Below are 26,167 nucleotides of genomic sequence, written 5' to 3' on the forward strand. Positions count from 1 at the left end.
TTTTTGTTACATCTTTTTGTGCTCCTTTTTCTTTTCATTTACTGGCTTTGGATCTTGTGCCATAGTTACTGTCTCATCCCTGCAAATGGACCCTGAGATTCTCTGGATAGTTGTTCCAACTGCATAGAAATCAAATATATGACTGGTACCAATATCTCGTTGGTGATTCTTTCTCTACTAATGGATTAATCTGCATGCATTTAGCATACTCTTTTGCCTATCCTGTCGCTTTTTAACCTATGTTTACTCAATCTGATTCATTATCCCTCTACTACACATTGTGAATTCTAACATATAGCAATCTCAGTTGTGACATTGAGCTCAACAATGTCAAGCTATTCAAGGCCCAAAAGCTCAAATTCAACAGCATTGCGGATTGATATATCCACAGTATTTCAGCAATAATGCATATGCTTAGACTAGCAATCAACCAGGAAAAGAAAGCATCTCATATGTTGCAATTATAAGTGTATCTGATCGCCTAAATCTTGATGATCAAATGTTAGGTATGTCTCCATATAAGTACTAATAGGAGGTTGCTTTGAAGATAAGCATACTTCTTGAAGGGACCTACCCATAACGGAGTCCTAACTTATTTTTAATATAAAAACTCAAGTCCTCACTAATTCTTCAGTAAACTATGTCTAGAATTCTATTTTATTACTTTATTCAATTTGCAACCTTCTAAGCCTACCACCAAGGGTAAATATCCTACAGCTGACATTTTTTATTATTATTTCCATTATTAGTATTGCTTAGTGAAGAAAATGATGCCTGCTTTGAGCATACCACCACGGATAAATATCCTACAGCTGGAATTCTTTTATTATTTTATCCATTATAAGTATTGTTTAGTGAATAAAATGAGGACTGCTCTGTTGTCAACTGTTTCTTAACTTTCTTTTTCTGCAGATCCCTGTGTCAAAGGTGCAAACATATGGTGATTTGAGGGATGTCTTGATGAAAAGAATTTTCCTTTCAACTTTGCATTTCCGCATCAACAGTAGATATAAGGTAATGTATTTTCTTCATGAGTACACCATGTTTATGGGGTTCGTTTATGTAATGCAACAATGTATTTTATCTTCATTTATCTTATTAATGTAAGAATCAAACTTCTAATTATTGTAAGAATCAGTGGGTTCCAGTCAGTTCAGCAAATTCTTGCAAATAGTGTCTGTTGTACCTATGATCTGCTACCGTTACAATCTTTTTCTGTAAAATTCTATTGTTAATACAGCATTATCTTTTGCTATGCGTGCAGTTTAATTTTCTCGACACAATATATAAAATTGATAGCTGATTTGCTACTTTTAAATATACACATGCTTTTTTTTTTTGGTTATTAATTTAATTTTTCACATGCATCTGCTCTATTCTGATGGTTTTGTTATACAGAGTTCCAATCCTCCTTTTACTGCAATTGAATTAGACCACAGTGACTCAGGGAGGGAAGGTTGTACAGTAAGCACACTCACAGTGCATGCAGAACCAAGGAATTGGAAAGATGCTGTGAAGGTTGCCGTTCAGGAGGTGTGTACTAAAACCCTTTAGCAGGTTTTTGAATGACACTTCTTCTTTGAGATAGCTAGTTAGTGGTCTGCTTGAGATTATATGAAAATGGTGACTTCCTAGATTTGTTAATGTTTATCAGTATCTTGAATTAAATTGATGGAAAAAATATTTTTCTTTGCCTCCTATTAAATTTAAATTTTGTCATTTGTATTTGGTTTAGGTTCGGAGGCTGAAAGAGTTTGGGGTCACAAAAGGGGAGCTTACCAGATACATGAGCGCTCTTATTAAGGATAGTGAGCACTTGGCAGCAATGATAGATAATGTCCCATCTGTTGATAATCTGGACTTTATTATGGAAAGTGATGCATTAGGCCATACTGTAATGGACCAAAAGCAAGGTCATGAAAGTCTTCTTGCAGTTGCAGAAACAGTAACGCTTGAAGATGTATGCAACATATTACTTTGGCTTATTTTCTTCAGAGCTAGTATATAATCTTTACTTTGGAAATATAATCACTTTCTAATTGTTGTTAGTGTTAAATTGATTGCCTGACTTAGAAGATAACTATTGTTAATTGCCAAGTCTAACAAGTATTCATTGTGATAAGTGTTTGAAACTCTTTTTCAAATTGAAGACCAGTCTGTATGATTGTGATTTTTGACTGGCCTTTTACATCATATACACACTTTCTTTGTGTGTCCAACGGAAGAGTGGGAAAGGAAAAATTCACATTGGACTCCTTCGACAAAGCATGGACACATATAATAATTAATAGAAATGTCTCTCAGATTAAGTAATAATTGTGGCAAGCTATAAAAGCAGAACAAACTATTAGAAAGAAACAAGGAGATTATATTAATGTCCATAAATAATCAATGTATACTTTTCTATTTTTTGTTATTTTCCTATTAAGTCCTCTTTGATCATCTTCATAGTCCAACATCATGTCAAATTAGAAAACATGGATAGGGTCCCTTGTAACATTCATTAGCACAAGTATTTGTGGGCTCCAAATTAATTATCTTTTTAATTTCATTACTTTGAGTCATACCTTCATTAATTTCGTGATCTTCGGTTGTCTTTAGAACATTGAAGTCAATCATATTTAAAGCTTCTAGCCTTTGAGAATAAATTGCTAACTAAAAAGCATGTACTTTGTGTAAAATCCCCAACAATTTTTTTTTGATTTTTAACAAGATTACAATCACACCAAACAATCACACCAACACCCGTTAGGGATTAGAATAAGAAAACTAAACCAGCTGAAAGGAACCCTACACCTTTTGATCACCGAGAGCCCAAGCTGGGAGGGTGAGAGCATACGGTGGTAGGGGATCGTTAGATGCAAACTTCTGAAAATGCTTATTACAATAATGGGTGGCAAGACAACCCCTTCCACTTTCCAGCAGGTAAAACAAGGAAACTTGGCGGTAAATCAGCCAAGTAAACTAAACACACTCAAGCACAAATCACTCTAGCGCAATATTTCAGCGGGAGGACTGGACACTTACAACAAAGCTCAACTCAACCGCTTATGCAGTGGGAGGACCATTGCAAACAAAATATCACTTGACCGCTCATTCAGTGTGAGGACAGAATTACAAAGATCAAGTGTAGGTGGCAAGCTAGCCTCTTCCACTTTTCAGCGGGGATTTGCTTTACAATCCAAAAATGGCTGTTAGTACTACTATCCAGCCTTACAATAAAGAGATGCAATGCATAGAAAAGAGAGATTACACTTCCAATATTGATGAATATCTCCAAACTTAACACAATTAGCAAACTCAAACCCACCCATATAGAAATAACACACCACTGATCACGAAACTGAAAATACCATCTGCTGTCCGCATAACACGCAGAAAACAGCCACTACCAAGTTCATTAATATGCTCATAACTCACCCAAAACAACTCGGAATGACACAAAAACTAAAGCAAATGAAAGCTAAGACAAAGGTGATGCAACCAAAACCTCAAACCTGCATCGTGAATACCAGCAACAACCAGCACGCAACCCAAGGCAGCCAAGAAGTGGTACGACCCAGCTGGGAAGTACGATTTGCTGCCAAAAAATCAGAAAGCACACCAACAAAAACGCCGAAGTAGAAGAATGACCACCCTTCAAATACGCTTCCAACGAGCTATTACCCAGAATGATCGATTGCACAACAGGGAGATATGATCAAATCCTCGCTTCAGCCACACCAAACCAGCAACACTGAAAAACACTCCACACTCTGAAAGAATACTAAAACACACACTGAAAACTGGAAGCACACTCGCAAATAAATCCTACAACACACTGAAATCAGCTAGGTACTGTATGTCAAGTACGAAACTGGCAAAACTAGGGAGCCACAACTCCGAAGCTCAAGTTCACTCACCATTCCGGCAACATAACAATATGATTTCTTCAAGATAACCAAATGAGGATCCCTTGTATTTATATATTTCTCCCTCTGAAATTCAAATGCAAATGGTGCCCAAACTCATTTGAAATTCACTTCATTTCATTTCATGTCCCCCTCAAGATATGGCATCCTCTTTCTAGCCTCCCTAGTCGAACTTTACCAAGGTGCACAAGTTCGAACTTTGAGAAAATAATATAAAGTGTAGAATGACTTCATTTGGACTCCCATTGACTTAGGAAATAAAATGGGACTTAGGATAAATAAATAGCATAATATTTTCCTTCCTAAGTCATTCCTCCAAAATATAATCAGTGAAATAATTAAATATTAAACTTAGAATAAAGTTATAATATTTAATTTGCAATTATAAATCAACCATTGATTGCTGCCAAATCAACCATGTGAACGGAAGTGCAAAAAACAATAATTTGAACTGGATTGGAGCTCTACTCAAGACTGCCAAAAATAGCACAGCCTGAACTTACACTTACTAAAAATAGTAAGTCATGAAAACATCTCTGAAAGACATGCTCGTTAAACCCTGTGAGAGAGCTTGGAAAACCCAGAAAAACCTCAAAATCCAATCAGCTGCCACCAACTTACTAAAAATAGTAAGTACAAAAATCACTCCAGAACAAAATGTATGTTAAACCACTGTGAAGCTCTCGAAAAGCCCAGAAGGAATCCTCAGTTCTTTCTGCCAAACTCCAGCCAGAACATCCCTGAAAACTTCGAAGAATCCTCCTAGAAAATGGGAAACCCTATTTCCTCATTCCAATCAGCCTTCGTGTCTCTGGAATAGGCCAATGGACCACTGATTACTCCTTACTGAGAAGGGGACATTACACTTTGTTTGGCACATATGAATTGTCAACTTTTTGGAGTTGTTCTCATGGGTTTCCTCAACATTAAATGGTTGGATCTTGTCATCATATGATCCTTGTTTCTCTTAATTAATCTTTTTAGCTTCAATACAATTGTAGTTCAATGGAAATACTTTAAGTCCTCCATTTGCCAACAAAATAAGCCGTGAAGGGATTTTCTTTTCGTTTTCCAAACATGATTGCAATTCCAATATTCCTTTGGCATTTGACTGCATGGGAACCTGATTGTGCTTCTCTAACTTCTCTTCTCTAGAGAAAGTTTGATGAATCTAAGGAAGTTGCTTCCTCACTTATTGTTTGATTCTTGAGATCAATTATATAAATATGGCCTTTGTTTTCAATGGAGATTATGTTCTTTTATAATGAAATGACAATGAAGTTAATTAGAAATGCTTAATTAGAAATGCTTAAACTTCAATAATTACCCTTTGCCCAAAAAGCATTCCAAGCACTTTGATTCCTTGTTGATCCACTCCTACCAACTAGAAAGTTGGTGTCCTGGTAATTGGCTCACCAGGACTTTTCCAAGTGTCTTCTAGAAGTACATTCATGTCATACTTGCTATCAATAATTGTGTTAATGAGATTCCTTCCAAGGATCTCCATGTGAACCATTGCTGATTTCCATCACTTGGTTTCTTGATGATGGATGTTTAGTTATGGGGTGTTCATTATTTCTAGATTCTAAATGGGCGGTATCATGCATTGCCCCATCTCATTGAGTTATAGACTCCTAAGTTTAGGAGTACTTTGAAATAAGTACACCACTTTATTAGGTATGGTGGTTTGAAGTGTCTGCCTTGTAATAATTTATTGGATTTCAATTGATTTATTATTACATTTTCATTTGAGTTGTGATGTTTCTTATCCATAGCTTGTATTGCTTCAACACTTGCTTTATAAAGTCTCTCTTGTTCAGTATGTGGGTCTGGGTTCACAACCTTCTCTACTCGGGCTCACGTAGTAGCCAATACTTCATTATGTATCATTCCATCATTATATTGTTGCTTGCCTTTTGCTTTAGACATCCTACATTATCATGGTCCCTAAGTCTTCAACATTTGCAAAGCGGTCCCATTCGTGTTTGGTTTTGTGGCAACGCTTTGCAAAGTGCATCCATTCGCTATGTTGTCAACATTGTATATGGGACAACCTTTGGAATCATACTGTATTTTTCTCTGCCCTCCCCCTCTTTGATTCTGATAGCTAATTGGAGATGTGTTTTTGCTAATTTGCTGTTTCAGTTGAGTGGACTTCTATCCTTGTATAAAATGTATGTGTGTACTCTTGTCAAAATGTAGGGACAAATTTTAATTGTGTTAACCCACAGCTTAACACATATCATAGAATAACTTTTTAGGACAATTAGTTTTGGTGCAACATTTTAGTTTACAATCAATACACCAAAGTTCTTTACCTCATTCTTTTGTGTCCTTCAGTTCATTCATCATTCTCCGCATGTTTCTTTGGAGAGCTTATAGCAACGCAAATTCATTGTCACTTTAATCGAAATCCAATTTGCTTGTCTTCAAACTACATGATGTCTTACCTTCACTTGCTATGTTCATGACCTGATTGTATGATTTCTCATATGATGAGGAGAGAGGAACCATCTACATTTTCTTCTGAAGTGATTGCATCAACCCTTAAATAAACCATTATTTCTATAGTCCATCTGTCAGTTTCCTTTTCAATTGATTGAATTACTCTTAAGACTCCTATCATAAGCTCAAATATTCTCATTTTTACCTGGTTTGATATTATAGATTTTTGTGAGGATTTCATCCTTTAATAATTTGGACTCTTGTTCAAATGCTTTCCTTATTCTCTCACATTTTACTTTCTCAATATTAGTATCTATATTTTATAAATTTTTAATTATATTATTTGTGTTAAAATATAGATATATGTTATTATATATATTATGATTGCTGTTGCCCTACACTGCACTCTGGTTGCTCCCATATTTTGGTCCTTGGTATCCTTGTCCTCAAAACTTGTCCCTCCTAAAACCTGTCCCCCATCCCCATATATTCGTATTTGATACCATATGTGTATCTGTGTCTATGCAACTTTGTTAATAAAATAATGCAACTTTGTTAACAAGAACTATTAAAACTATGATAAAGGAAGATTTAAGAGTTATTGTGCCAACCGGAGTTATAACAAACTGGCGTGCATTAACTAGCATTGGACCTTCCATAACCTTAACCACTAATGGATATTGTAATAAACAATTGCTCTCATTTTGACTTAACACCTAGTGTTGATCATTCAGAAATAGACTAATCCTAATGTCCCTTGTTAATGTGAGAAACAACCACTCATCCCCGGAGATTGAAGACCTAAGGCAAAGTTACACATTTTATGACAATTGATTTTCGGTTTCCTCTATTGTGTTTTACAGAGTAGATTGTAATTTAAAATTTGAAAACTATTAGTATCTAGATATCAATTATGCACTATGCAGCTTGCATTGTGCTATGCTATATATATGTCTCAGAATTCGCCGAACTTGAAACATGAAATTCTGGTTTTGGCGAATTTCAATTATTACTATAAAATTCGTTGAAATTCGGGTTTATATTCATACGAAAGAATGCATCGGCTTTTTCCATTGATGTCGGATTTCCCGATCAGCAGTGCTTGAACCCCACGACGGAAAAGCTGCCACAAGCGGCGCTTCTTCGTTGCCGAACACGGTTGGTGTTTTTTTTGAGGCTGTTTTAATGGTGACTCCGTCTTTGTAGCCGGCATAGGTTGCCGGAAAGAAATGGGCATCTGCTATGTTCCTCCCCGGACGTAATGTCCATGACTAGTACGATGCCCGCACCTCCCGTTGCTCGAACCAGCATTCTCCATCTGCAATTTTGATCTTAATCTGCAATGTTTTCTGTGTTGTTTCCTTCTCTATTTGTTTTTATTTTCTTTTTATAGGCTTTTTTCAATCTATAGAATTTCAGTATAGTTTATAACTTTATAATATTATATTAATTACTAAATATCATAAATTATAAATTTTATTAAAAATTGTTATATTTATCAAAATATCTTTTAGTTTTTTTAATAATATAAGTATTAAAATGTTATATTTGATTAAGTATATATTTAGTCTATTAATTTAAAAACATATATTAAATTAAGTTAAATATAATGTAATTATGTTCTATTACATGGTTATGAACTTAACAAACACCAAAAATATATATAAAGATAAATAGTTAAATGTTGAATTTTTATTTTTTAATAATATATGTTCAAAAATTAATTATTTACAAATGACAAATATTTAGTTATTTTGTGGATATATTATTTATATTTTAAGAATTTAAATTTATATAAGGTGAATTTAATGTCAAATTTTTTTTCAAATTTTTTACCTTGTCGAATTTCATCTGAATTTTCTTCTTGCCGAACTCGAATTCGAATTTGAACCTTGTGACACACACACACACACACACACACACATATATACATGTCCTGCCCCCCCCTCCCACCATCCCCCCACCTCTTTTTGTTGCATTTTTCTTTGCTACATTTTGAAAATCGAACATTTTCTTTAATTAAATCCCAATCTTTAAAAAGAATATCTTAGTCTTCTGGTTTACCTATTTTTTTCCTGAAAAGATTTTTGCTGCTATGGTTAACGCAACAATCCTAAAGAGTTATCAAGACCTTTCATATTTAGAACTACTAACAATACTATTTGTGCATTACATTGAGGATTAATTGAGAAGAGAGAACTGCCCCAACGTCTTGAAGCTCCATGGCCTTACTCAATGTGGGGATTTGACTTGTCAAGCCCCCAAGGTCATAAGATGCGCACACCTTTTTAATCATGCCGTAGAATACTTTCCTAAGTAGGTAAGAAGCCACATCTTTATCCAACATCACAATATTACCTTGCATGTTGTTCTATTAATGCCATCCAAGTGTATGAAGAGGGTCACAGGTTGGGTTGGTTACGACCAGGCTAGGGGCAAGGGCTATGAAAATCAGTAAAGGTCCACATTTTGTCTTGGACTATTTGTCGAAGTCATGAATTCTAGTCTGTCAGAATGCCAGGGAGACTAGAACCCTGGTTTTCTCTGCAATATTGTTCTGCTACTTACAATTGGATTACCCTATTGCAAAATAATCTTTTTTTGTCTGAAGAAAGAAATTAGATTGACAGCAGAGTAAGCAGACATGTTTCTTGTGGTAATTGAAGCTTCAATTTGGGCATTATGTAAAATATTTAAAAATGAAAAAAAAATAAAAATCAGCTAACAAGGTGCACGCTTATGATATTGTTATGCATGTTGTTTGTAGAACAGTCATCTGTATATTCTTAAAATTGGAAGAATCATCTTTCTATACAGATTATTTCAAGCTTGTTTGTGTGATTTTAGCCATTCTTGGATTTCAGAGTCATGGATCTGTATGGTTTCTTCTTGTTTGTGGGAGCTTCATATGTTTATGAAATTCTTGTAACAAATAACTGATATTTTGTGAGAGAGTAATATAAATCTAAGCTATATTTGAGTTTTCTGACATCGAGTGTTTTTGTACAGGTTAACTCTTCTGGAGCAAAAGTCTTGGAGTATATTGCTGATTTTGGGAAACCTACTGCACCTCTTCCTGCAGCAATTGTTGCTTGTGTACCAAAGACAGTGCATCAAGACGGTAGTGGAGACGTTGAATTTCAGATATTTCCAGAGGAGATAACTACTGCTATTAATGAAGGTCTGAAAGGACCTATAGAACCGGAGCCAGAGGTCAGTTTTCTTTCAGGAATGCTACAATGACAATTCATTTCATGTATCCTGTGTCTGATTGTTTGACCTCTTTTCCTGTAGCAACATAGCCACATAAAGCTGTACAGATTTTAGTTTGGCAGGATCTTCCATTTTGACATTATTTTCTTGAGTAGACTGTCTTTTAGCAAGAATTATGTCATATCTTTTTAACAACATTCTCTGAATATACATTGGAGGTGTTATTGTATTAATATATGAGACATTTTTCTACTCTAAACAGAACATTGGGTGCTTCTCTCATCTGTTCAATCTCCTGTTTGATAAATGAATACTTGAAATAATGAACAGAATTAATAATGTGTACTGGAAGGAGTAAAAGTATATCTTTATTTGCATGAGTTATTACAGAAATAGACTAGAGATGGTCAACCAAGGATCGGACTTGTTCCATCTAGATCATTTTGCTTTTCTTGACAATACAAATTCTATGTAAAGGCCTTGAAGGTTGCCAAGAGGAACACAACCATTGACCAACTGTCGCTTACATCTACTCAAAGCTGTCAAACAATTAATGCATAGTTGGATAAATTATATTATTGAAATATAAAAATAGATATTGTACGCTAACTACATCATCCCTCCCAAAAGAAAAAGTTGTCATGTAGACGACAAGTAAAAAAAGTAAGCATCAAGTAACATTAGAGGAGATTGTCCAATTTGATGACGATATTGTAGATAAAGACTTGTAGAAAAAATTGGAAGCATGATTTACAAACTTGGACTTGGAGATTACTTGGCAAATCAATTGAGTTTGTGGGGATTCTAGAGAGTACTTGGCAAATCAAAGTAAGAGCTTCAAAACCAAGATAATGTTGAAGAAGCTAGGAAATAGAAATTTCATGGCACACATCATTTTCATGATTAGTTAAGAGGCAGAAAATAATCCATATAACAGTAATGTCCCCTTCCGGATTTACCCTAAATTTTTGCCCTAGAATCACAATTGCAACAAGTTACGGTTAGGGCTACCTTTTTATCAAGTAAACATCTCTTTAAACAATATGGGCCCCGATTCAGATCTTGCAATCATAACCATAGATACATATACATGTATATATATTTCCAATTATTAGGGTTAGATAATAACATATAATAATCTTTAAATCAATATGTATAATATTCATATTACTTCTCACTATTCAAACACATTAGGGTTTGGAGGAAGAAGCATTATAGGTCTGCTCGAAGCCATTCCACACTAAGCCCAAGAGCAACACTCATCCCCTTGGCCCTAGTGGCAGGTAACATGGACATCCACTCGGGGTGGCCTACTTAGTGGGGTGCTTGTACATGCTTTCCCTATCCATGCCTCATCCCGTAATGTCAATAAACCATCATGGTAGAGTTGAAGAGGAGATCGTAATAGGGGAATCTTGTTTGTCCTATCTAAGCCCAAGAGTGGATTTTGGCCCTTGTTTACTGCTAAATCTAGTAATTAAATAGGGAAGTAATAATGTAGATGACTGCATACGAGACATAGGCGTAAAATTTATTTTTATTCACACATGAAATTATCACAGAGAAGAGGACTAGAGATGGTTGGCCAAGGATTACAATTGATCCGACTCTATCCCACCCCCTTTCCTTGATGGAACACAACATATTTAAACGATCCAACGTTGCCAAGAGGAACACAACCGTCAACCAACCGACACATTAACTTCTCAAGAGTGACAATAAACTTAATTTGGACAATTAATACATTGCCGGATAACCAATAATATCAAACATAACAATAGGCATCTTATGTCAACTACATCATCCCCTAAAAAAGGAAAAGTGCCAAATCAAATGGGGGTTTGGGGGCAGCGCCCCTGGCATGGTCTCGGGGCAGTGCGCAGGGCATGCTCCCTATTGCGATATAAGGTGGGGTTGACGAGAAGAGCCCTTGCCGCCAACACCAAATTAAGACATTCAGAACCATACGAAACTCCATGTTGCACATCATTTTTCTGATTTTTTAAGATGCCAAGAATAATGTTGAAGAAGCTAGAAAATAGAGATTTCATATCAAAATTATACTCAAGTCGTACCCTTCAGTGAGATTTCAAGATGACATGTCGGTGCACTATGTGCTGAAGACGTACAAACGGATAGCACTAAGATGACCGTATGACGTACGACCCATGTGGCACCTCTATGTATGACTTGCAACTTTTCGTCACTTGTGGCTTGGAATTGACGTACGGCTTGGTTATTTGTTCTTCGTACAACCTCCTCTCCACTTGCCCATACTGTGTACTCCTTAAGTACGAGCTTGACTGGCTGTGATAACCCCTATGGTATCGCAAGATGTAAAATCACTTGCGGGGTTAAGGATATTGTAAAGGAATAAATTGAAATAAATAATCTAAAGGAAATATATTTAATTTATTTAATAAAGGGAAAGTTATTTAAATAGTTAATATTTCAATGGAAAGGTATTTAAATATATTCTTGATATGTAATATCGAATATATTTAAAAGAAATGTATATATTTAAAAAAAAAGAGAGGAAATTATATTCTTTTGAAATGTAATTAATATTTAATATATTAAAAAGAAATAATATATTATATGAAATGCAATTAATAATTAAAAGGAAATATTATATGAGATGCAATTAACACTTATTTTATATATTAATATTTAAAGGGGGGAACGTGGTATCCCAAACGGGCTGGGTACCTCCGCACGAAGTGGTGCGTAGGTAACCGCAGCCTAGGCTACGGTTACCTCCGCACCCCTTCATGTGGAAGGGGGCCCGTGGGGGGGGGGACACAACCCCTCACAAGTTATAAAGGGAGGCTGCGGTCAAAGGAGGGAAGGAGGCAGCGCATGGCAGGGAAAAGGAAGGAGGTCAGCGGACAGCAAGGTAAGAGTCCTGTCCCAAATTAAATTAAAGGTATAATATCTGAAGGCTTTTATTATTACTAATATTAATAGGTAGTATTAAGGTTAAGGCTCATTAATATTAGTTAGTATTAATTAATGAACAATGGGTAATGGGTAAGGTCCATTGATAGGTAATGTTCATGGGGGTCTAGTGAATATTTATACACATCATAAGGTATAGTATTCACTAGTCATAAAATAGGGATAAAATGTAATCTTGTAAATGTTATATACATAAGTTGCATATCAAGAGGGATTATGAATATAAGGTATTTTAAGAAACATATTGCAAATGTGAAGGATGGAAAATCATGTTGATGTATATATATATATATATATAAATTAATTAAAGAATGCATTAAGAATTCATGTAACATAAAGGATCGTTTATGAACTGAAACTATTATGCAAATGTATGGCTTGGTTGACTAAAACTCAACCAAGGAGAGAAGGATCTGGTCATTTCCCTTTGAGGACTTGGATGATGAAGGCATCACCCAAGACAAGGAAAGGCAAGGGTCTTCCTTGGTTGGCTTGGGTGTAAGAGGTTATACCCAAGACAGAACTCAAAGGTCGGACCGATCCCTTCTAAGGACTTGGATGATGAAGGCATCACCCAAGGCAAGGAAAGGCAAGGGTCTTCCTTGGAGGGCTTGGGTGTAAGAGGTTACACCCAAGACAGGATTCAAATTCATCTTCGATTTCCTGGAGGGCTTGGGACCAAGGGGTTCCAAGAAGGTGAGCCTCACGGCCACCTAAGGACATACTTACGTAAGGCGTTGTATCTTTTTTTTAGATTGGAATTATGATTATGTTAATTAAGCATTGAAGTTAGATTGCAATTTGGAGTACTTATATACATATATATATATGTTTGTTATGTTCTAACAATCTGTTTTGTAGGTTAATGATCTCTAACTAGTAGGGACATTTCACTGGCTTGATTGGTTTTCCATGTACGATTTATTGTTTCCATATAGTGTCTTTGAATTCGACCTTCGTACCATATGGCTTGCCCTCTACCTCGTATGGAATTAATTTCTCCATTGTCAACTTTGTGTACGGCCTCAACCCCTATGTCCTCTTCTCCTGTCCGTACGGTGCGTGTAAGTATGTTCCTGTGTTTACGTATGGTCTATCATGTTCGTACGGTGTGTAAGTTGGCTCCATGTACGGCTTGTGTAGCCATTTCTACGAATTACTATTCCCCCCCTCCATATGGTGTGCTCCTTTCTTGTCCATTCAATTTCCTCTTCTTGTATGGTTTCCTTCTCTTCGTGCCGTACAACCTTCCGATTTGCTTCTAATACAGTTTGATGTTCCCGTATGACCATGTGTTGATGTCCCTTCCTCCATATAAATTGGCAAGGTTGTTTGTGGCGTATGGTCTTGGATCCTTGTCATACTATGTGAGGGTTTAGGATTGTCGCACAATATGCCATACCTCAAAATGTAGTTGACAAAGTCTTAAAGTGTCATACAAAGATTGTTGGATGGGCTCTACCAAATGCTGCAGTACGAAATGAAGACTTGGATGCCTTGCTATCAAACTCCTTGTAGGTCGTGCATTGAGTATTGAGTGTTGTATTAGTGCTGGGTGTCGTACTAGTTTAATACCTCCATTTTAAATTTTTTTCCCATTGGCCAACTCCATATTTTGTTTTCTTAATTTTTTAATTTTCTTCGATTCCCGTTTCTTTTTCCTTCCATTTTCCATCTCCATATTGCCACATGTATTGCCCATAGCTTTACACACTTTCATCGATTCCTCTTCACCAAGCGATGTAGCTTCGAGAAATTACATGTTGGCGAACATACTTTGTAGTCCTCCATTTGCCAATGGAAAAGTCCATTCAAAGAACATGTCTCATCTTTAGAGTAATCTTCCAGTTTGAGCACCCCTTTGTCATTAGGTTCCATTGTTTTCCGCCCTTCCAACATCCCACAATCTCCACTCTCGCACTTTGAGTTGGAGGATGCCAGTTCTTCACTCACTGCCCTATTCCTCAGGTCGATGACGTACTTCCTCTCGTCACTCTCGATTGAGAGTGTGTTTTGCTTCTAATTATGATTCACCTTGGCAGTAATCAACCATCCCCTCCCAAGGAGTGCATTGTATGCCTTCTATAATGGGATGACTACAAAGTCTTAGAAAAATTGTTGTGTCCTGATCATTACTTTTTGTGCTGTCAATGTTCCCAACGGCTCGATGTTTTGTTGGTCGACACCTACCAAGTGGAAGGTTGATGGCTAGAGCGTTGGTCTTCCAAGGCATTTCCAAGTATCTTCTAGCTGTACGATTATTCTCAAGCCTCCATCGACGATGGTGTTTGTCAACTTCTTCCGCATTATTTCCATCTCGATGACCGTCAGCTTCTTCTCGATGCTCACTGTCAACAACATTGGATCACTAGCTTCATTCCCCTCACATGGTGGTTTCCCTATCAGTTCCTTTTGTGGTTTACATTGTTTTTGGCCAACTGTGCTGTCATTGACCATGTTGGTAATTGCCACTCTTAGTGGCGGCATAGTTTTGTCGGTTCCTCTTGTGGTTTACATTGTTTTTGGTTAAATGTGTCGTCATTGACTGTGTTGGTAATTGTTACTCAATTGCAACATAGTTTGAAGAAGGCCTGCCACCTTGATGGGTATGGTTGTATGTAGCACCTACCAAACTATGTTCTTCTTTGACTTTCAATATGACGCACTTGCGATTCCATTGAAAGATATTCATTCATTTGGAAACACTTGTTCTACTTTTTCTCTGGCTTCTTGGAGTTGTTACTTCTTCGTACAAGGGTCTGAGTACACCACCACCTTTGTCTATGCTAGAACTGCCCCATCTTGTTTCGCCACACTAGCATATTAATACCCTTTTGCTTTGGGTAGTTGGTGTCTTCATGATTCCTCGGTCCATACCATTTGCACAATAATTGTATGTTGTTTTTCTTATTCTGACAGTCTCTTGCAAAGTGTCCCCATTCACTACATTGTCAGCATTGTATGATAGGACGTCCTTTGGAGTCGTACAATATTTGATTTCACCCTCGTTGGTTTGATAACCGCTTGGTGATGCATCATGTGATTTTGATTGAGTGGACTCTCCTTGTGTGAAGAGTACTTGTGTACTTCTCGTCTTCAAATTGTATGGGCACTCCTTGTTTCAATGACCCAACACTTGGCAAATCTCACAAAACATATTTCTAGGACAATTACCTTTCGTGTGCTCCTCACTTTTGCATTCAATACACCATAGTTCATTAATTTCTTTATTGGTTCCTTTCTCTGCCTTCAATCCTTTCATCATTCTCATCATATCTTGTCCTAGGGCCTGAATCGTTTTAGATTCTTCGTCGCTACTATCTTCAGTGTTTTTGTCATTGTAAGTCTTCCTCTTCCCTCGAGAGAATGTTTTTTTTTCAATCTTGATGTCCATTGCCTGATTGTAAGCATCAACATATGAGGACGGAGGCACTACTTTCATCTTCTTTCGTGGCGAGGGGATTAGCTTTTGGATGAACCGCCTCTTCTTCAACCCATTGGTTGGTTGGTTCTCCATCTTACTTAGCAACTCCTTGAGCCTACGATTGTATGCCCATACGTTCTCATGCTTCCCTTGTTTGGTATTGTAGATTTTAGCAACAATTTCATTGTCATCCCTCGGGAGTTTAAATTCCTCCTGGATTGCCTTCTTCAAGCTATCCCACGATTTTGTGTGTTTCTCTTCTAGTTTTGAGTACCAGTCGATGGCTATTCCTTGTAATGTTGCAGGAAATGCCCTCAACCAGTAGTCTTTATCTAACTGATGGCTTGCCAACAAAATGGTTTCACTCGTAGCCATGTAGGATCCTTTGACCCATTCCCTGTGAACTTCCACAGTTTTTGCCAATCCACATTCAGACATGTCGGAGGAGTCACCATCTTTCTTGCTTGATTACTCCCTTGTGTGCCAAACTTGGGTGGACTGTTTTGACTGCTACGTTCTGGTGCTTTCTTAGCATTGTTGGCCATTTGCGCGTCCTCTACACATCCACTTCCAATGTCCCCAACACTTCGGGTACTTCTAGGCTTTGACTTGTTCTTGTGCTCCCTCCGTCTTGGGGTTGGCGGTTTGGATCCTCCAATTCTTGGTTCCCCTGAGATGGATAGACAACGAAATATGTCTATGAGTTCAAGATTCCCCTCCTCGTACTCCTCGTTCGACATCGATTGTACAAACGAATGGTCTAATTGTCCGACTAGATTTTCCTCGATTGTTTCTCGTAATCTTCTTCTTCATTCTCTTTGTTCTACAATCCTTAAAGATCGCCTAATCACTTGGTCTTCACCACCCTATGATGTGTTTTCTCCTTTATTGGGGTCTAAGGGAATGAATCACTCGACCCAATTTCTTTAAAGACAATGACGCTAAATATTTACTGCTATGTCTGGTAATTAAATAGGAAGTAATAATACAAATGACAATGCATGCTAGAAACAAGAGTAAAATATAGCTCTATTCACACACGAAATTATTACAGAGAAGAAGACCACATATGGTTGGTCAAGGATTACAATTGATCTGACTCTATCCTACCCTGCTTCCTTGACAATATACAACATATTTAAAGGACCCGATGGTTACTAAGAGGAACACAATAGTCAACCAATTGACACATTAACTACCTGAGAGTGACAACAAACTTAATCTGGACAATTAATACATTGCTGCATAACCAATACTATCAAACATAACAATAGGCATTTTATGCTGACTACATCACTCTTGGCCCCAGGGGCAGGTAGCGTGGATATTCACTTGGGGTGGCCTACTTAGATGGCAATCTCATAATTTCCCCTCTTCTTACACCTCCTTCCTTTCTTCCACGATGGGGGTTTACTAACAGATTTATTAACAGTCATATGCATTTTTATGTTCAATCACACATAAACATATAAAAGATAAATGTTAACAAATATTGCAAAGGCCATATATATACCACAACAACAATTATTAGGAATGTTATATGCTTGATATACAGGGCTGAAATGATTAGAATTCTAGTGTTCTCATGTCTGATCGGAATATGTTTTTTTTGACTGATGGTTGTGAATTTTTTTTGTTTAATGCCTATTCTTGGAGGTCGATCTTTGTCATTTATACCTTCTTTGAGTGAAGAGTCATGTCTCTTCTTATTAGTAATGGTTTTCAAGAGGGCTGTCCCTTCCCTTTGTGTCCTTTGATCCTTCACCAATCGCACCCCTTAGAATTAAGCCTTACCTTAACTAATTTCCCATGATCTTTGTTAACCCTTCATATGCTTGTTATGATTGCTAGCGTATGTTTTGATTGGAAATCGTGAAGTCTTGGAAGAGGTCATTCTTCCTTATGCTGTGCTTGGCCTTCTATGGTAGGTTTGTGACAATCCACCCTTCTCGAGATTGCTTGTCCTATAGCAATTTCAAGTTGGAATGATTGAAGATTTCTTCTCCTTTCCACGTAGCATCCTCTATGGGTAGACCCTTCCACTTAACCAAGAATTTCGAAATAGTCTTATTCCTCAACCTCTTCTCTCATACATTGAGTATGGTTCCGGTTCCAAGATTAGTTTGCCTTCGTCATCAAGTGGGGGTAATTCTACACGTGGGGTAACATGTTGCCGTAGGACTCTTTTGATTAGGGACGTGAATTTTACCATTTTTTCAGGCAATTTCAATTTGTAAAATACTTCGCCTATCCTTCTTAGGATCTTATATGGTTCATAAAATTGGGGTTTACGCTTCTCTACTATGCTGGCTTTGATTGAAGACTTCTTGTAAGGCTATAGCCATAAGAAAACCAAGTTTCCAATTTCAAACGTTCTTTCAATGTGGTTTTGATTGGCATAGATCTTTTGCTGGTTTTGGGTGTGGTGTAAATTGTCCTTGAATGTGTTCATGATATCCATACTTTGTTGTATGAAATCCTTGGCCCTTGGTGCTTTGCTTTCTTGGTGAACCAAACTTTTAAAAGAGGCTGCCTCATATCCATATGAGGCCTTGAATGGGCTTATTCCAATTGACAGGTGGTGGGTGGTATTATAACAATACTCACCATGGTGCAACCATTTTATCCATGCCTTCTATTGTCCTATGACATAGTTCCTCAAATGTCCCTCTAACCACTTGTTTATGGTCTCTGTTTGTGGATGAATATTGGTACAAAGAGTGAGCTCGGTTCCGTATAGACGAAAGAGTTCTTGCCAGAATAAGCTAGGGAACCAACTATCTCTTTCACTACCACTGTTCCTTGAGAGGCCATGGAGTTTGAAGGTTTCCTTGAAGAAGACTTCAGCTACCAGTGGGGCTTGGTAGACGGAATATATCGCCATGAAATGGGCATACTTGGTGAGGCGATCCACTATTACATATATACAGTCTTTCCTTTGAACCTTGTGTAACTCGGTTATGGAGTCTGTTGACGTGTTTTTAATGACAGCGTCGAACACAGAATAAAGTTGCCTAATGGTCACTTCATTCTCTCTTGATCAAAGTACGATTGCATGCTAAGATTGCAAGAAGTTCAAACAATCGACTCCAAGGTTCCTTTATGCTCCAGACGTGACTCAGTTGGCTGATGTGATTGCTGGTAATCCAAGGGGCCTTACGTTTGCATTGTTCTTTCACTTCTTTGCTGTGGCTGGAACTCCATCATCGGATATGGCAATTCTGTGATGCTGTTGCTTCGAACAGACTAAAATGAACTGAAAGAAAAGGGAAAGGGTTCAGAAGGATCTAAATCTACTCCTAAGGGCAGTGATAACAATGAATAGTGCTTTGGTGGACAAATTCCAAATAAACCAAGCTCTGCTTTGCCAAGATCAACTACAACTCCGCAAGAATCGATGCAATCTTCTGGGGATGGTAGAGGATTTTCAAATCGAGAAAGTACATTTGAATACTCGAAAACGATGCAATCCAAACGACTATCCACAATTGAACTCAGCACAAATTTAGGGGGCTCAGACTAACTTTACACTGCAACTTACAATCAGCAAGATGCAAAAAGTATGAACCATGGAAATTCATCAGACACCATTACATTCTCTATTGAAATCAAAGCACTTTACTATTTCTAATCTAAATGAATAAGGTGAAACCATGCAAGCTTTGAAAAAATAATTTAAGTGGACACCATTAGAGAACAATGTTTCACTGTTATTATCTCAAAACTTATCGCAACAATTTCAGACAAAGCTCCCTCCTCTACAAATGAGGGGGTCACCCCTTTATATAGGCCTCAAGCCATGATTACATGCAAAACCCTAATTAGGGTTTGCCCTAATGATTCTCCACTCAAGATGCAACAAGGTGGGAATCTCCAATTAATAACCCATCTGTCCTGTCCCCTCCTTGATCGTTATATATATATATATATATATATCCTAAATGAAACAATTATTAATAATTAATATAATAGTTAACAACGAATGATTATCTGAAATTTATTTATTTATCAATATTTAATATTAATAATATTAATATTATTATAAACATAATTTATAATATTAATTATAAACAAATACAATGTAATTAGAAACAAGTAAAAGTCATCACAAATGAGTTGACTCATGGTTAAAGGTAAGAATCCATTTGATTAAAGCACTAATTACAAAGACAAATAAAAGGTGGTAACAATTTCATGAGTGTTTGTGATTACTACAGCAACTATGATTGGTATATAAACAGTGATTCATACATTAAGAAGACTGTGTACATTATGATGCACAACGATCTGAGATTGACTCTTGTATAGACCATACTGAACACAGCGATCCACTATTATTAATAATAATAATATTACTATTGACAGCCGAGTTACCTATTGTAGCGAACCACTATTATTAATACCAATATTATTAATAGTGATATATTTATGAGTTGACAAAGTCATTTATACATAAATCGGTCTAATTAAAAGAAAACGATTCTGTGAAGAAATGAATCGGTTTAGTTAAAACACCGATTGAGGAAAAGTCATATGAAACGATGCATCAATGAAGAGACAAATACATATATGAAGAAGCGGTAATTAGTAGTTATTGTTTATAAGAAAGGATTTTGGAAAGGGTCATATCTTTTGAAAGAATACATCGATGATGTTTACTAAAAGAAATTGGTTAGCATGAAGAAGGATACTAATAATTAATACATCAAATAAATAAAAGGTAATAATTATTGTGAACATCTATAAATAAAAATAGGGAATGCGTGTGACGCTTGAAAGAAGATTAAGGTGTGTCTTTTGGTTATAAAAAGACAGACCTGAGATCATTATAAATGGATACGGAGTGTGCTATGAATAGGGGAGAGGGGGGAAGGGCAGCGGAAAAGTTAAGGAGGTCTGCTACGTGGATAGAGGAAGAAGCTACAGCTGCAGGTTACGATAGGTAAGTAATGTAGGAATACTTCATTATATATGTTAATAAATATAAACAATGAACATTTTATTACATAGGTTAATGAATATAATTAATGCTTATTTAATGTATATGTTAATGAATATAAGTAAGTAATATTTTAATATATAAAATAATGAATGAATAATTTAATATATATGTTAATGAATGTAATTAATGCATATTTAATATATATGTTAATGAATATTTTTAATATATATATTAATGAATGGTTTTTAGATATTAAAGGATATGTGTAAACTCATGTTAATGAATATATGAAAAAAGATGTTAATGAATACATATTAATGAATAGTAGGAATGTACATTAATAAATAAATGTGTATATATGATAATGGGCGTTCCCTGAATTTACGTTATGGAATACATGTTAAGTTAGGAACATGTAAATGTAGATTATGAAATGGAAAATAGTAATAAATTGTAAAATGTAATATAAATGTGATTGTATGATGGAGGCTATAGGGAGGAAACTCCCTTAGCATAATGGAGGGATTATGATAATCCCTAGGGCAGTATATATATTGAATATCTATATGCATGTATATGGCTTGGTTGACTAAGTTCAACCAAGAAGAGACGAATCTGGCCGGTCCCCTCTGATGACTTGGGTGATGAGGTGCATCACCCAAGGCAAGGAATGGACATAGGGTCCTCCTTGGATGGCTTGGGTGTAAGAAATTACACCCAAGACAGGAATCGAATTAACCTTCGATTTCTTGGAGGGCTTGGATGTAAGAAATTACACCCAAGATAGGAATCAAATTAACCTTCGATTTCCTAGAGGGCTTGGATGTAAGAAATTACATTCAAGACAGGAGTCGAATTCACCTTCGACTTCCTAGAGGGCTTGGAACCAAGATGGGTTCCAAGAAAGCGAGCCTCACGGCCGCCTAAGGACATATCTTCGTATGGCATTCACATCCTTTTTATTAGATGAGAATTGTGATTATGTAATTAAGTATTTTAAAGTTATATTGCAAGTTAAATTAGTTTTATATATTGTTGTATTCTAACAATCTGTTTTGCAGGACAGTGATCTCTAATTAGTAGGGACACTGCACCATCATGCCCATATACAATTAATTCCATCCCATTACAATTAATTACATTCCAGAAGTGCCCACTATGCAATGAATGTACCTTCATGCAAAAATCGCCCATGATGCCATAAATGCACCATCATCTTCTGAATGCGACAACTGCATGCAGAAGGAATATGTCATAATGCCATAAATGTTACGGTTGCATACAGAGAGATGCTTCATTAATTCAACGTCCGTTGACTCGGCTGCCACTTGGCGAGAAAACCTTGGAGAGAGAAAACTTCAGGAGAAGAATTTGATCCATGAAGAATTTTTCTTGAAGTTTCTTGAACTCTCCCTGCTCTGGAGGAGATTTTCAACAATTCTCCACCATCTCCTATTTTTAAGAAATTTCCACAATTTTAGGGTTTTTGTCCAAGAGAGAGAATTCTCTTACGTATCCATGTCTTCGAAAATTTCTAAATAGGTCATTTGAGCCCTGAAAATAGATTTTTCAAAATTTTCCTTGGGGGGGAAATTTCTTGTTCAGTTCATCCCTGATTCCTTCCTTTCCTTAGAAATTTTATCTTCAATTCATCCTTGGGTGTGATTTCTTGTTGTGGAGGAATTCTCCTTTGGAAAGAAATTTGTTCTTTACCCCGAGGAAGGAAATTCTTCATGCCTTAGCCAATTTTCATGATTTCCAAGAACTATGTCCTGAAGGAAGAAATTTCAAACACTTAGTCAATTTTTCACCTTTCCTGGAATTCTGTCCCGAAGGAAGGAATTTCCGACACTTAGCCAATTTTTTCACTTTCTTGGAATTTCTTCTTGGGTGCAATTCCTCCCCAAGGAAGGAATTTTGACTTGGTGAAGGATTCAATGAAATTTGTGAATCCTCCATGCCTCCTTCATTTTGGCGCCTGTCCTTCATCTTGGGCGGAATTTTGACTTCGTGGAGGATGCAGTGGATTTGTGAATCCTCCATGCCTCCTTGGTTTTGGCGCCTATCCTTCATCTTGGGCGGAGTTTTGACTTGGTGAAGGATTCGATGAAATTTGTGAATCCTCCATGCCTCCTTCATTTTGGCCCCTGTCCTTCATCTTGGGCGGAATTTTGACTTGGTGGAGGATTCAGTGAATTTTGTGAATCCTCCATGCCTCCTTGGTTTTGGCACCTGTCCTTCGTCTTGGGTGGAATTTTGACTTGGTGGAGGATTCAATGAAATTTGTGAATCCTCCATGCCTCCTTGGTTTTGGCACCTGTCCTTCATCTTGGGTGGATTTTTGACTTGGTGAAGGATTCAATGAAATTTGTGAATCCTCCATGCCTCCTTGGTTTTGGTGCATGTCCTTCATATTGGGCGGAATTTTGACTTGGTGGAGGATTCAATGAAATTTGTGAATCCTCCATGCCCCCTTGGTTTTGGCGCCTATCCTTCATCTTGGGGCACAAGTTTGCCTATGAGAAGATATCCTCAACCTTTTCAATTCTCCTTGCACATTTCATTTTGGCGCCCTTCTCAAGGCTGGGGTGGATTTTTCACTGGGGGAAGGATTCTTGGAACTTGTCTATTTCTCCATGCACTTTCCACTCTAGCGCCCTCCACAAGGTTGGGGCAGAATTTTCACTTGGTCAAGGATTCTTATACCTTTTCCACCTCTCCTTGGAAAGTCCATTTTGGTGCCCTTCTCAAGGCTGGGGCAGATTTTTCACCGGGGGAATGATTCTTGGAACTTGTCCATTTCTCCATGCACTTTCCACTCTAGGGCCCTTGCTTGGCCTTGGGCGGAAATTTCCCCTGAGGAAGGAATTCATTGTTTTGTTTGTTGTCCATGAGCACATGACTTTAGCGCCCTCCCTCGGGTCTATGCACTATTTCTCTCTATGGAAGGAATTCATTCCTTGTGCATCCTTCCTTGATCCCTCCAATTTGGCGTCTTTCACCTCTCCTGGGTGCCAAAATACCTTGGTCATGGATTCTCACATTTTTCATGCTATCCCTGGATATTTGGATTTAGCGCCCAACTGCATATCTGGGCAGAATTTTCACTCTGGCGTGGATTCACGGAATTTCCATGCTATCCCTGGACACTTGGATTTAGCGCCCAACTGTATACTTGGGTGGAATTTTCACTTTGGCATGGATTCTTGGAATTCATCATTCAATCTTCCAGACTTAGAATATTTCGACCTCCTTGTGATTTTGAAGTGTCTTCCTGAACTTGGGTGAATTTCCGAGCTTTCTATTTCAGGCATGGGCTTCTAGCAATTAACCATTTCTGGCTTTCTCTATCTGCTTTCTGACTTTCCGGAATTAGAGATATCTGCAAATGTCTGACCTTTGTCGCCTTGTCCGAATGATACTGTCAGCACTGACTTTCCAAAAATAGAAACCTTCAAAGTGTCAGCGTTAGACCCTTAGACAGGGTGTAGGAATGACTTACTATAAATGGAAACTTACTAAAAATAGTAAGTTAGATTTTTGGCAAAATGACGACATTTCGGGACTCAATAAAATCCCTAAAAATTAGGAATTTTCTAAAAATAGAAAGTTTCTCCATTTTGGCTCAAATTTTACTGGGAGGCTCCTTGAAGGGTCCTGATTCCAGCCGTATGTTTAGTTTTTCCAAAACCCTAACAGAAACCCCTAAAATCTAGGACAAAAGGCAGAAACCCTAAAAAAGACAAAACAGACCCTAGACTTCACCAAACTCGCTCAAACGAAGAGCAGACTTGATCAATATGACCCCCGAACACTTGTAAAGCAGAGAGATTGCAGAGACTGCTGCGAAAAGACCCAAAACACAAAGCCAAAAGACCGGCAGGACTTAAAAAGAAGGGGGTCCCCATTTGCAATGGGGCGACGTGTGAAAATGTCACAACAGAGTCCACATAAATACTCTCCCATTTTTGACTTGGAATGGGTAAAGATTGTAGGAGTCTTGCGGGGTGGTTTTGCTCGGTCTTGTTTGTTTGACAAGTTATACATTCTTGTACATGTCTGAGAAGATCCTTCTTGAGTCCCTTTCAAGAGTATTTTCCCTTATTTTTTTATAGGTTTTGTAGTACCCCTGATGTTCGGCTAAAGAATTGTTATGGCATTCTTTGAGGATCCTATCTTTCATCTTTGAGTTGGGTACAAGGAATATCCTATGCTTGTACATGATAAGCTCTTCTACTACCTTGTATTCCTCGTTGGGTATGTTTCCTTCTAGGATATTATTAGCTTGTGGATCCTTGACTTTTTCGGCAATAATATTATGCATCCAGTTTGCTACGATGCTTGTCATGGAGTTCAATTGAGGATGTTGTGACAGGGCTTCTTCTACGATGTTAATTGTCCCTTTCATATATTCAATCAAAGTCATAAGCTTGTATCTTGTTGACCCATTTTTGCTGCCTATCGTTTAGGTCCTTTTGATTTATAAAGAATCTCAAGCTATTATGATTGTTTCTAACATTGAACCTTCCACAGATCAAATATTGTCTGAACTTAGCTAGGGTGTGCATGATGGCCAACATCTTCTTATCATAGATGGAGTTATGTCTCTTGGTTTTTATGAGCTTGCGGCTTTCAAATGCTATTGGATGTTTGTTTTGCATAACAACTGTTGATTTTAGACTTTCAGATTTAAACTATACTCAGAAAATTGAAGTTAATTCCTAAATCAATATATTTGCTGTTTAGTTGAATTACTGTCAGACTTAGACATAAACATAAATTGAGCAAAATGAACACAACACACAAATACCCTGGGAAAACCTCCTAGGAGGAGAAACCCAGCCAACAGATCCTCAGATCTGACTATGAATTATATCCAATTGTAACAATACATTACTTAGCTGGTAGCTTTGATGTGGCACACCAATTTGTCTAAGCCTTTCACACAGCAATACACCTCTTGAATCTGTTTTGCATATAACAGCAAGATGAACTTCAGATGAACAGATCTGGAAATTGTCTTTGGCTTCACATATGTCTTGCAATTCCCATCTTCTATTGAAGTTCACCCTCGTATTAACAATCGCCTCAATGCACACTTCCTTCACTTCGCATTTAGAATTCTTTCTTTCTAATTTTCGCACTTGCAGAATGATTATTGCATGTGATGTAATTGTGTATTAATGAGGTCAAGTAGTTGTTTATTTATATGAGGCAAGAGGACCTATTTGAGGTTGGCTTGGTGCTGATCCTTTTTATTTATTTTATTACTTT

The 26,167-nt window shown here is 37.1% G+C and overlaps 1 protein-coding gene across 1 annotated transcript in view; it reads left to right on the forward strand.

Moving 5' to 3' along the window:
• The window catches only part of LOC131046859 (stromal processing peptidase, chloroplastic), a 193,716-nt gene that overhangs the window by 115,066 nt on the left and 52,483 nt on the right, over positions 1-26,167 (forward strand). Inside the window, exons 9-12 of the mRNA XM_057980653.2 lie at positions 913-1,014; positions 1,399-1,533; positions 1,736-1,960; positions 9,366-9,569. Coding sequence (XP_057836636.2) covers positions 913-1,014; positions 1,399-1,533; positions 1,736-1,960; positions 9,366-9,569 — 666 coding nt within the window. The remainder of the gene's footprint in view (positions 1-912; positions 1,015-1,398; positions 1,534-1,735; positions 1,961-9,365; positions 9,570-26,167) is intronic.

Source organism: Cryptomeria japonica, chromosome 4, assembly GCF_030272615.1.
Source record: "Cryptomeria japonica chromosome 4, Sugi_1.0, whole genome shotgun sequence".
NCBI lineage: Eukaryota > Viridiplantae > Streptophyta > Pinopsida > Cupressales > Cupressaceae > Cryptomeria > Cryptomeria japonica.